This window comes from Protopterus annectens, chromosome 12.part0, assembly GCF_019279795.1.
Source record: "Protopterus annectens isolate FY-2018-M chromosome 12.part0, PAN1.0, whole genome shotgun sequence".
Lineage (NCBI taxonomy): Eukaryota > Metazoa > Chordata > Ceratodontiformes > Protopteridae > Protopterus > Protopterus annectens.
In genome coordinates, this window is record NC_056746.1 from 1,263,552,278 (window position 1) to 1,263,565,193 (window position 12,916).

The 12,916-nt window shown below is 36.3% G+C and overlaps 1 protein-coding gene across 1 annotated transcript in view; it reads right to left on the reverse strand.

The window, feature by feature from the left end:
* Positions 1-12,916, reverse strand: part of GGT7 (gamma-glutamyltransferase 7) — a 590,994-nt gene that overhangs the window by 57,324 nt on the left and 520,754 nt on the right. The window contains exon 13 of the mRNA XM_044090287.1: positions 4,111-4,248. Within this exon, the coding sequence (XP_043946222.1) occupies positions 4,111-4,248 (138 nt within the window). The remainder of the gene's footprint in view (positions 1-4,110; positions 4,249-12,916) is intronic.

Here is a 12,916-nt window from a genome sequence, read left to right on the forward strand (position 1 = left end):
CACTGACATGGAGTCTGCAGAGCTGCCCATCTACTTGCTGGATCACTCTACCCGCCTCATTTACTTGAGATTTACTTACTTATGAGGTGATTTGCATGCCAGGGAAGTTTCTGTGTTGCTGAGCTTGTGTGCGCCACTCAGCAGCGGCTTACTGAATCTAAAAATGTTTGCGGCTGTGTTAGCAGCATGGCGTGATGCTTACATGAAAAAAAAAACATGTAGGCTTTATTAAATTCCCCCTATGTTAGAAGACACATATTCAAGTATTTAAAATCCTAACAAAATTTCACTTACATTTATATTTACTCAACAAATGCAGTTACAGTTAGGATGGAAAAATGTATATTATTTATTAGAAAGATAACTAGTTGATTAAGTTTTAAGCACAAACTGAAATTCATACTTACACAGCTATACGTTAAATTGTGTTTGCCATCTTCCCAAGTAACTTGTTTTTCAAATTTCACTTCTAGTTATTGCTCCAGATACTGGAGTTGCAATTTATTCTGTTAAAATATTGTAGTGTGATATTTAATGTGCTAGTCTGACTTATCTGATCAGTTTTTTTTTTTATGTGGCCACACTTACAAAATGAGATAAAGGGCTACAGGCACTTAGATACTTAACAAAGCAGGCTGGGTAATTGCATAACAAATTACTTCTTTAGTAGAACACAATGAGCCACTTTATTTTCATTTTAATGATACGATGTCCTGCATATTAATTTTCAGAGTAATGTCTATCACCTGCGGTGCCTACTTACAAAAAGCTTTTCCAAGAAGTAAGGTTTTTTTTGCTGCTTCAGTCAGCATGGACATATAGTGTCCTGTACACTAATTTATCTAGATACCTACTTGACAGCATACCTTTTCAAGAAGTAAGAGTTTTTTTATGCAATTAGCATAGAAATGCATCATCACACCCACTAATTTAGGTAGTGGGTTTAGTCCCTTATAATATCACACAAAAAGGTTGTAAATCCACATGCAAACTGCTGTGGGCACCAAAAAGATGCAAAAATAGTTTGAGGGTTAAAAACTGGAAAATTTGGAAACATACAAAGTAAGGGGATTATTCCCATCAGCATAAAATACTTATTCACATTTGCTGCAAACCTATGAATTCTAAATCACTTTAATGATCATGCACTTTTAACTGTATTGGCTTTGTTGATCAAGCTTAATTAATAACCAAGATGAGATTTCTAAGCACATAAGATGTATATATTTAAATGTCTTGTGTTTGCACATCATTTAATAAACTGACAGCAGGGTATAATGTTTCAGAAAATGCTGCAAACAAATTTATTTTAGCAATACAACATTGGTCTTTCATTGAAGTGTCCGATTCTGCAAAATGAAGGGCAGCTCTATGAAGCCTCATACCAAGATGAAGCTGGAGCAAGCACTAAGGAAGCTAAACCCTCCGGCTAGATGCATGGGCTGGAGGCACAGATAAAAGTATTATAGCCATCAAAAAATAAACAAATAAATATGTACATAAATGTCAAAGCAAAAATAAATGAATAAAAATGCAAACGGAAAAATACTAATGGGCTACTTGCCAGCATATTAGAAAGCCCATGCTGGCATCAAACATTTATGTACAAACACAGGAACTGGGCTAAAAGGGGTCTTCAGGCCAGTTTGCTCTTCTGGTTGTCAAATAAAAATAAATAATTCATCATGGAACTGGGAGCAAAGCCACATGTGTCAGAGCTCTTAGTTCTGGGACTGAAGTCAGCAAGATATGTACCTGTGCTGGTGGAGTCTCCTTAAGACTGATCCCGTGGAAGCATATTGCTGCTGTTTTGAAAGAGTTACTGTATGTCATGTTCTACACCAAGGAAGATGGCACATCAAAAACTGATTTGCAAAGGCAGGCTGCTGCATTTCAGTTTGGTTTGGGCTTTTTTGACTTCTATAGGTTTGTTTACATTATCAACTTCAGCCACCTGAATACTGTGCTATAGTCCATTATCGCATCATTTATGGGGAAGGGTTAACAGCTGGGTGAGTGAGGGATCATGTGAGGCCAACATTTATCTGTTGGTGCTGAGTTATGAGTCTCAGTGCTTTGTCCTTAGCATTTTGCTCATCCTATCAAATGAGATATCCTTAGGTCATTCTTTTGGAAGGGTTTGTTCAGCCCTAGCCAGAATGCCAAGCAGACGCTATGTTAGTATGTTGGCCCAAAGCAGATGAGGAAGATGAGAACAAGCCCGACCCATCTTCCTCACTCAACCATATATATTTTTGTTAGTAGCACTTCCCTGTGTGGTGAGGTAGGTAATTTTCTGGCAGTAAGTGCAGAAGATTAAGGTTTGATCTGTTTCCTGGGGTATAGGGACCAATTCCTTCCACTACTCTATTGTGTGAACAGGCAGCGCTCTTGGGTTGCCCTTGAAAAGAGACACTTGTGTCTTGTAGGCTTACCTGGTTAACAAATATGTAAAAACATAGTATATAAAATGTCAATCCTGCATGCTTGGTGCTAAGATAAACACACAAAGCAAATCTGCTAGTTTTTCGTGCGTCAGCTCTGCAACACAAAAGTTTTGTGCACCCCCTTGTAGGGATAAAGAACATTTTCTCAGAATGCTGTATCCTTTCCTGCTTAGCTACACTTGATTATTTCCATATTTTGAACATGATTTGAGTGGCAATGACTTCAAGGAAATGTTCATATTTACTTGGAAATGGTGATGTATTAAACTGTCAACTAAAAACAGATAATGTTAAAAAACAGAGCTCACCGGAGACTACCTTATATACGCTCAATGTCAATACACTAAAGCAAAAACAAAATATTTATGTATTTGGTAAATCACAGTGAAACTGACCTCCTTAAATGATAAAAAGGCAATGTTCAAAAGTTGTAAAAAATCATCTTAAATGTCTTTCATTCAAAATAATTGATATGGATATGAAATAATGTGTGGCAGATGGTAAAACATTACAGTGACATAGTAGCTGTTGTGTTTTTTAAAAAAAACTAAGTAAATAAATACATGCCTTGAGACATTTTTCTGGACCATAACATACATTATAAAAGGAAAACACTTTGGTTTTCAGATCATACAAGCCCCTTATTCACAAGAATGACTGTTGGGTATAGGTACATTAATTCAGTTTATATGAATTTAAGCATTTATGAAGAAAATATGCCCTAATCTCAGAGTTTGCACCACTAGATGAGACTCTAGACCAGGAAGCATAATTATAAGCAGTACCACCTCTAGATGAGACTCTAGACCAGGACACGTAATTATAAGCAGTACTAAAAAATGTAAATGTAGTAAGTGCAAAAGGAAAACAGCTAGTGCATTAAGCAAAGAATTGGTAATGTACTACTGCAGACAGTCAGGGCACTGACAGCAACTCATCACATGGCACTATACTTGATAAAGGTTCATATAGTACCTATGCAGAAGTCTGATATCACACACAGAAATGACTCCTGCAAGGGCACAACTAAGCAGATCTGTGAAAGATGCAAATCACAAAGCAAGATGGTTTAATGGGTGCGACAATGCCCAGGGGAAGGAGAAGTGGGATGGAGTTGGTAAGCACTTGCAAGCAAGGAAGAAACAAAAGTAAAATGAAAATACAAACTCCACAACATTAGAGCCTCAATATAAAGGGCACAATAATCCTAGCACTTATTCATTTATTTTGTTTTATCATATGTTAAGTGGGAGGGTAGACTGACCTCTCTGAGTCTTTTCGAGCTATGACCCCTGCTACTAGGGCATGACTACATACAGGGACAGTTTAAAATAAGCAGTCAGTTGGTACACCATGAGGGGAAACATTTAGCATCCTAAGTAGCTCCCCACACTGACACCCTGTCAACCTGTTGAGGACCAAAACAACAAAAAAAAAGGCCTTCCTCAAGTTGAAGTATGAATAATGGTGCTGCACCCACCTCACACCTCATCAACACCTGGCAATTGAGCAACCTAACAGCTTTTGCTTGTCACCCCCTTCTCCCTGCTGTAGAGATAGTGACAGAAGTAAGGAGAGGCTAATGGAAACAACAAACCTAAAACAGAAATGTTGTTTGTACCACGGTCTCTTGCTTGACTGCTAAAATGTAGTTTGCACTAACCTGTGTAATACTGCTCAGTGCTTCATCACCGTTGGAACCTCCAAGGGATAAGTAGGTGCCGCACAAACCCTCTGATGGGCGAACTATTGTAGGAAGCAGAAAGGACATGGGTCTCTTTCCTGACTGTATACTGTTTGCCTGAAACACAGAAAAATATTTCTAGGAAGTTTTCAGCACGTGTTCAGCATAGAAAAAAAAGCAAGACTTTAAATGCAAGCAGCTACGCTCACGATAATGATGAACATCAATTTCAGATACAAGTCACAACTCTGTTGATGTTATTTCTAAGTTATAATCAGGGTGAGTAATTTACCATATTCAGAAACAAAAATTTTAATTCACGAGATGAAATTCAGGAATTATACCTATGAAATTTAAGTATAATTTCTGGTCATATTGTGATTTCATATATTATATTAAAAATAAAGCACGATCACCATGGCTCAAATAAAACCAAAACTTTTAAAAATAAACACCAAAGCAACCAAAGGAGTGTGAAAACACTTACATTATATTTTTGGTTGCTTTGTTGTTTTTTATTAAAAGTTCTGATTTTATTTGAGCCGTGGTGATCGTTCTTTCTTTTTGATATAATTTCAAGTACATTGTTGTTAGAACGATTTTTACCAGCCTGTTGGACTTTTTTCTTCTCATATTGTGATTTCACTGTAATTTTCTAATGCATTTATATGTCCAAAATTAAAACAGATTCTAGGCACAGAACACTTTAAACAACCTAACAATGTTATAAGTAGCAAGCATGAGGAGAAATGCAGGCTGTGGTAAATGAGTGCTCTGGCCTAAAATGCTAAACTCCATGAGATCCCCCATTTTTTTTTCCAAAACTGAAACAGTTCAGTTTTGGGATTTACCAGTATTTGTTCATAGAAAAATGAAAAATCGGTGCCATTGCACATAATTTTTTTTAAACAAAGATCAGGAAAACACAGAGGACATATATGGAGAAACAGCACATGTACAACATGGTGTACAAGCAAAATGCTCCTTTTGTATATACAGAGTCAGATTCAAGAACAAGTTATGCATTGTGAAGGGAACCCTGTGGGTTGTATTAACCACAAAAATGGCAATTTAGGATTCAGAGACAAACTATATTCTGAATCATAATCCACATACCCACTTATGCCAGCTGGCCACTTTGCATAGCTCATTAGCTGAAATATATGCAAAGTACCTCTCCATGTACTAACTTTAGCTGTCTAAAGAACTCTTTCACAATATAATTGTAATACTGACTACAGTTTGAAACAAAACCGGATAAGTTCTTCTAATTATAGTAAGAAGGACTCTAGTATATACTCATCAGAGGCTGTCTTATGAAGAAGTATACCATTCAGAGAAACATCATAATTCAAGTTATGGCATATATTCAGAGTTGCTATTTATACAACTCCAAGCATGAAATAAATAAGCTTTCCTTTGCACTAATAAAGTCACCTTACACAAGAAGTCGCTATGGTGGGAGCTTCCCATAAAAATCTTCTGTCTTTTTGTTTATTTTTTGTAATTTCCGACAGAAGGGAAACTTGCAGCGACTCAGACAAGTATAAACTCTGCAACAAGGTACACATTTGTTATTGCTTGGACTGGTTATATAAAATGTACATATTCTGTAGATGAACTTAGTGTTACATCTCTGAGATAACTGGCCATAAGCTGCAGCTCTAGTTCACTGAATTTCTGGGGCCAACGGTATTCTTACATACCTGCCTGAAATGTTAGATATCTGAAAAAGATATTCCTGTCTCAGCTTCATACTGAGCTCATAATTAATCAGTCATCATCATCTTCTTTCGGTTGTTTCCATTAGGGGTCGCCACAGCAGATCATCTGTTTCCATTTCTTCCTGTCCTCTGCATCTTGCTCTGTCGCACCAACCACCTGCATGTCCTCTCTCACCACATCCATAAACCTTATCTTAGGCCTTTCTTTTCCTGTTACCTGTTAGCTTTATCCTTAGCATCTTTTTTTTTTCCCAATATTCTCAGCATCCCTCCAAGGCACATGTCCAAACTAATGTAATCTTGCCTCTCTGGCTTTATCTCCAAATCTTCCAACCTGGGCTGACCATCTAATATACTTATTCCCAATCCTGTCCACCCTCGTCACACCCAGTGCAAATCTTAACATCTTTAACTCTGCCACATCCAGCTTTAATTCCTGCCTTTTTGTCAATGCCACTGTCTCCAACCCATATAACATAGCTGGTCTCACTACCCTCTTGTAGACCTTCCCTTTCCCTCTTACTGGTACTCGTCTGTCACAAATCACTCCTGACACTCTTCACCCACTCCATCCTGCCTGTACTCTCTTCTTCACCTCTCTCCCACACTCACAATTACTCTGAACTATTGATCCCAAGTATTTAAACTCCTCCACCTTTGCCACCTCTACTCCATTAATCAGTAATATGCTCTTTTTGTAAGATTTAACTTATAACACAAACGTTTACCAAATCTGTACCACTTTTTAATAGCCTGGGCATTTATAACTAGGGACTGGCAAGTGATATTAACAGGTCAACTGCACAGAGAGAGAGTTTGATTGCTTTCCCCATCATATGAAATCCTCCCACAGCTAAACCTCTCAACCTCATTTTGACAGGTATTAGTCATAGTGAGTAAAATGGGTGAAAGTAAGCACTTCATCCTGTATCTTCATTCTAATCAGTCAAATTTATCAACATTAACGTTTAAGACCAATAGTTGTTAATCTGCCATAATAATGTTACTGAAGGTTTGATTGCTGGGACTAAAACCAGACTAATCTAAATTTATCAGATGAGACAGAAATTATGAGATTCTGTAGGTCAGAATGGACATAATTTATAGTCTGCACTGAGGACCAAGGTTGGGAGATATGATGAAGGAAGGGAGTGATTCCTTATCATGATTAAGGATGACAGAGATGAGTATACAACTATGTCTATTTGGAACTAATTCTATCTCTCTCATATTTGATAGTCAAGTTTGAAAATCAATGAAAAACCTTTCCTCACATTTTCTAAAATTTTCTGATAGGCCATCTATAATATTCTTTAAAAGCATCTAGAATTTTCTCTAGATTTGCCTCAAGTAGATGTGTATCTAACAGATGCAACAACTGCTGTCCTAATCTAGTACTAAAGCTCTGTGTGCAGAAGGGAAGTTTGAAAACATTTTTGTCTGTAAAGTATTAAGCACACAATATATAGTTTGCTCCATAAACCTAGTTAGTTCTTGAAGATGCAACAAATACTGAGCCTCTCATTCAACATCACTTATCATAGTGTGCAGTTGCAACTGCCTCAACTTACTCTCCAATTCTTTAACTGCATGTGCTTCTTCTATTTTCCTGTTCATAATGTAATTCTGAGTAGCCACATTCAGCATCTCTGTAACCCTGCTTCATTTGTTCAAAACATCTCCATTACGGCTTTTGATGACTAGATATTCTTCAACACATTAAAATGCAATATTTTCCCTATCATAATAAGTCACATTAAGCATTTAACAGCTAAGGAGTTGAAGATGGGTGGAGCATAATAGAACACCTAAAAAAGCATAGCCAGGTAATGCTATAACTCCTGTGAAGAGATGTTTGCTGCAGAGACGCAATGGAGTTATTAATTCCAGACAGTCTCTTAGACAATATGAAGAAGTCTATATCTGGAATGCACATCTGGTTCAGAGTCATTCATATTGCCTATCCTCATAACTACAACCCACCTGTCTAGAAAGTTGCCTAATGTGGGGATCGCTTCAGCTGTAGTATGTGCCTGAACATCGATAGGGGGCATCAGTACATTCCAGTCACCTGCCTAAATACAGCAACTGTCGCTGAATGCCGCTCAGCCATGCAATTGGAGAAGGGGATGATTAGCATGTTTTTTTCTGGTACCTGGGGGGATGCAAGTACAGAGGATTTATGCCCAAATATGTCTCAAGTTATCCTTTACAAATGACATACCTGCCATGCTTGTCAGTCTGTACTGCAGAATCAGAGTTAAGACTGACCCTTCCTAACCAGGATACACCCTCCCCTTTCACTTCCTCAGGTTGCTGCTAGCATAACAGATTTAAATATACTTAAATGTACTCAACTTCACATGCTCCTGGGGGTCTAGGTGCGTCTCCTGAAATAACAAAATGCCTGGCCTAAGACATGTGACATTGCCAAGTATCTTAGCCTGGGAGTTTAGGCCATTAGCATTTCAGGATACTATTCTGTATCTTGTAAACCAGCTGTCCATCTTTTGTGGTATGAGTAAACCAAAGAGCTCAATGGTCCAGGGAAAATGTAAATCATCTTTAAATCTGTGGAACAATTAGTCATAGAATCAGCATTAAAAAATACAAAAACATTAACAATCAATAATCTTTCTAAACGATTAATGCAATTTCATTCAAAGTGTTTAGTAATAAACTCTTTAAAATATTGGAAGCACTCATTATTTATTATATTTATTTTATTTTATTGATTATTTTATTTATTTATTGACATTTGTTGACCGGGAAAGTCCACTGGATCAAAGACCCATTTTCAGTGGAGGCTCCAGGGGAAAAGCCCCATATACATAACAAATAAAAACTTTACAGTGACAAGATTATATAGATAAAATAGAAATAGATACAACTACTAAAAACAATAGACGAAGTTAATGTGTAGCACATTGATACATATCAATTTAAGGTTAAACAGGTTAAAATAAGTTTAATGGCGAAAAGTCAAATATAGTGCAAAGGTAGTCTGTTTCAAAAATGGAGAAGACACAAGCGCAGTGCCATGATAGTCTGTTACATGTATGATTACAAAGACTGAAATAGCTAGATGAAGAAAGTAGCATACAATGCAAAGATAGCAAGTCTGTTATTAATTAAATAATTTCTATAAACAAGTCACTTGCTCACAATAAGCCCTCTTTTATTAAGGCTTAATATCAGTTTGCATATTAAAGTTAATAACTGCATTTAGCAAACTACATTTTTCTAGAAAGGAAAAACAAGCTCTTCAGGTCTTCCTGGAAGGAAATCAAATGGTGCATTTAATATAAAAATAACCCAAATAAAATGGCTTCAGAGTTATTTTAACAATAATTACACTGACTAAGTGTCAGATGTATAAAAACAAGCTCTGGTGCACTCTTCAGAGTAGAAAAGCACTACATACAAATGTAAAAATCAATGCCTACAGGGAGCTCACACAACATGACAGTGTCTTATCATGGATAAATATCTGGTCTCCTTCACTGCCGCTGCTTGAGATGAGACTGCTCCCATCCCCCTCTCTTTCTCTCTCTCACATTTTGTTTTTGAATAAGGGTAGTTCTAAATGCTGCAACAGTCTGTCAATCATAGGTGAAGTTCCTGGGTCTTGACTTGGGTCATTCTCTGCCCTTGTACCTGATCTATACCTGGTGACTTGAACAATGTTTTTAAATGAAGAAGGACCTCCTCTGGGTCAATGAATGTAACTAAACTTTCAGGCAGCTCTACTTTTAAAGAAACTGAATAAAAAAGCCTGATTTTAGTTTTTGCTTATCTGCAAAGTGACATGGTTCTGTTTCATGGCAGAGAAAAAATACTGTATGTTTTTTTGAAAATACGGTTCTGATTGTGGGCTATTGGTTCATTGCACTACTACTATCTTTTACCTACAGCTAAGAGAGTCATTCCACTCTTATTTCTTCTTTATAGCAATAAATTAGGTATTTTTATTCTTGCTCTGTTCTCCAGGTCCCAGCACTTCTATCAAAAGCTGTGCTTCAGTAGCTGCAAACCAGTATTTGAGCTCAAACAGTTTAGTAGAGGTATGCTCAAACTGATCTAAGTGAGAGGAAAGACTATCCTCTATTTCTTTAGCCTTACAGGTGGTCTTCTCTAAAATGCCAAAGCAACTGTAAAATGGCAGATATTCCCTAGCTCTGTGCATTAAGTCTTAAGTGGCTATATCACTGAAAGAATTAAAATAAAAACACAGTCCGGATGACAAACCTGCATTGCTGAGAGTGTGCTGCTCCACCATCTGGGAGACTTAGGAGGGGGTGTAAGGCTATATACACTCCCACTACATGTACCTTTTATGTTTCAAAGGATAATGGATACATTCTAAGGAGTGCTGTGCAAGGGGTGTAAGCAAGGGGTGGGACTCCACTTCTGCCAGAGGTTACTCTGTTATTAACATTGTTCTGAAGAATATTGCTCTTGAAAAAAAGTAGTACATGAAGGAGTGTATCCTTCACTTTAGTGCTAAAGAAAGTTTCCCTTCAGTTCATCTGAACTGTATTTTTATTTTTATTCCTTATAAGACCAGTTATTTGGTTGCCGATTTTAGCTAGATCCACCATACTTAGAGAAAATATATCTCCTGAAGACAGTTCTGATCCTTCTGAAGTTCTGTCTTTTAAATGCTTCATTATGGCTAACAGCACCAAGCCACGGGTATTTTTCTACACTTTGGTAGCTGGGTTTTCTTTAGTACTTTAGGCAAATACAACAGGTTTTTCTATTCAGAAAATTAAGATACAATATAATGTTCAGTTGGTGCTCTATTCTGATAGGTGAAATTACAAAAAATAAAAGATATCATGCTCTTCTGGCTGGATCTTCAGCCATACGGCACTTATTTATATTCTAACTGGAAGTGGTGCGTATCCTGACTTGTGCTACTTTTGTGTTGTGGGTGGGCTTGTACTGTGATGGGAGTAAGTGTTTTGATGGATATGTTTATTTATTTATGTTTGAGGAGCAAGCTTTTTTTACTTTATTGGTTTATGGTTTATAGCATAACATATACATTTACAAGTTCAGTGTATTAAATATAGTAGTTTACATAGGTAGTTCAGTCTTTCATTTTATGGTTCAGAGTAGTACAGTTTTAGTCTTCTCTTACTAATTAGAGTCATTACAATATATATGGTGTGCTGTTTATTCTTATTTCACTGAATTTATTTATAAATTCTGTGCTGCTTTGTTTAATGCATTTTTATAGGCGGAGTCTTTCTTTCTAAGTTGTTTGTTCCCATTTCTGTTTGGGCATTGAACCTTACTCAAACTCAACCAATCATTTCTTGGAGGTGACAACCCTTCTTAGGATGACTGTTGATTGGTGAAATTGCACTACCACCCATGTGGAGAATTAGGGGGTTTTGTAAGGCTTTATTGCACTTTCACTGGACATAACTGCTACATTCCAAAGGATGGTATGCAGAAGGTGTAAGTGAGGGATATAAACCAAAGGATGGTGTGCAAAGAGTGTAAAAGAGGGGTGTGATCCCATTTTTGCCAAGAGAGACCTCTTCAGTAGCACTGTCCTTTCAAAGGCAAAATGAATCCAGGCTATGGTATTCACCAAGAATTATACATGGAGTTTGCATTTTAGGAACTGGTTAAGGAGTAGACTCCAAACTATCTTTCTTTTCTCATAATTAGTTAGCTTCTCTAACAAGTCAATGTCGGGTAATTTCAGTTGTAGTCAGGACTTTAGCTATGTACACCAATGGAGCATTTTTCCCCCCTCTTTCTCTCACATTTTTTAAAATTTCTTAAAGGTTCAAAGGCATATACTAGGCTAATGATCACCAGAGCCTTTATAAGCCTAGCCACGCAACTCAACTCATTTGTGGCCCTGTGTGTCATGGGAGTTTATTAGGAGGGGTACATTAATTAGGAAGTTTCTAGAGGTTATGTGTGGGTTATTCTAGTTTTGACATTACTGTCTACCTCTTTACATGTTTCTTGAAGCAATTGGTGGCTTTCTCAGTTTTTTTTATCTATTTTTATTTTTTGGCTATATCTTGTTCTTCTGCTTTTATTTCATTCTGAATATTTGACTTGCTCTTTTATTTTTTTTCCTGGCTTGCTTTTAATTTTTCATTTTTTTTCCATCTATAGTTTTTTTTTCACTCAGTGATTTCTTGCTGTTTATGTTTTTTTTTTTTTTAAGTTTTCTCTCTTTTTTTTCCCTAAGATTCTTTTTGCTGATGTCATAATTGCATGATTTATAATTTTGTATGGTCAACTGAAAATATTATACATTGAATGTTATTATAATGCATTTTTATGGTCCTTATAAATAATATGTTTTTAAGGGAATGTCTTTTTCTAAGTGCTAAGTGGTGGGGGAACAGGATTTCTACAATCCATGTCTGCTATTTAGAGTTATTAACTTTGAAATGTTTGTATTTTGAAGTCAGTGGTACACTTTGAGTAACCGCAGTCTTGAATTTATTATGCATGCATGGGTTTGTATAATTAGCATCAGTTTTTCAAAATTCTCTAATGTGGTATTTGGAAATGGAACATGAACCTTTTGTGTGGTGTACTTTTTTCAGCCACAGGTTTATCGTTTTTTTTTTATTTATTTTTTCCTATTTACTTTTGTATTTTTTTTTTTTACAATTTTGTATTAAGTATGTTTTACTGTTCTGTTTTTCATTTTTTTCCTCTGAATTGTCTCATTGTTGTACTGAGTCATATACTGCAGAAGCTTTTTTGTATACCTTTAGAGCACATTTACTTAGTAATTATGCAATTTTTTTGTAGCAACGTGTTACAAAGAATGTTTTTTCACTGCTGTGTTATGTTGGTGTTAGTTTTGGTTGCTGCTTTGGGCTTAGTTGTTATGTGTGGATATGTGTTGAACCTATTTTTCTGCTTTTATTAGTATTTATTAGTGTTTTAAATTTACCGATGCTAATTTTATACCTTTTATGCTTTGTTTAGGTAGTGAACTTTTAGTGCTGGTGTTATGTATTTTAGGTTTTTTGGTAATTTTACTATCTTCCCTTTGATGTGAATATGAGATT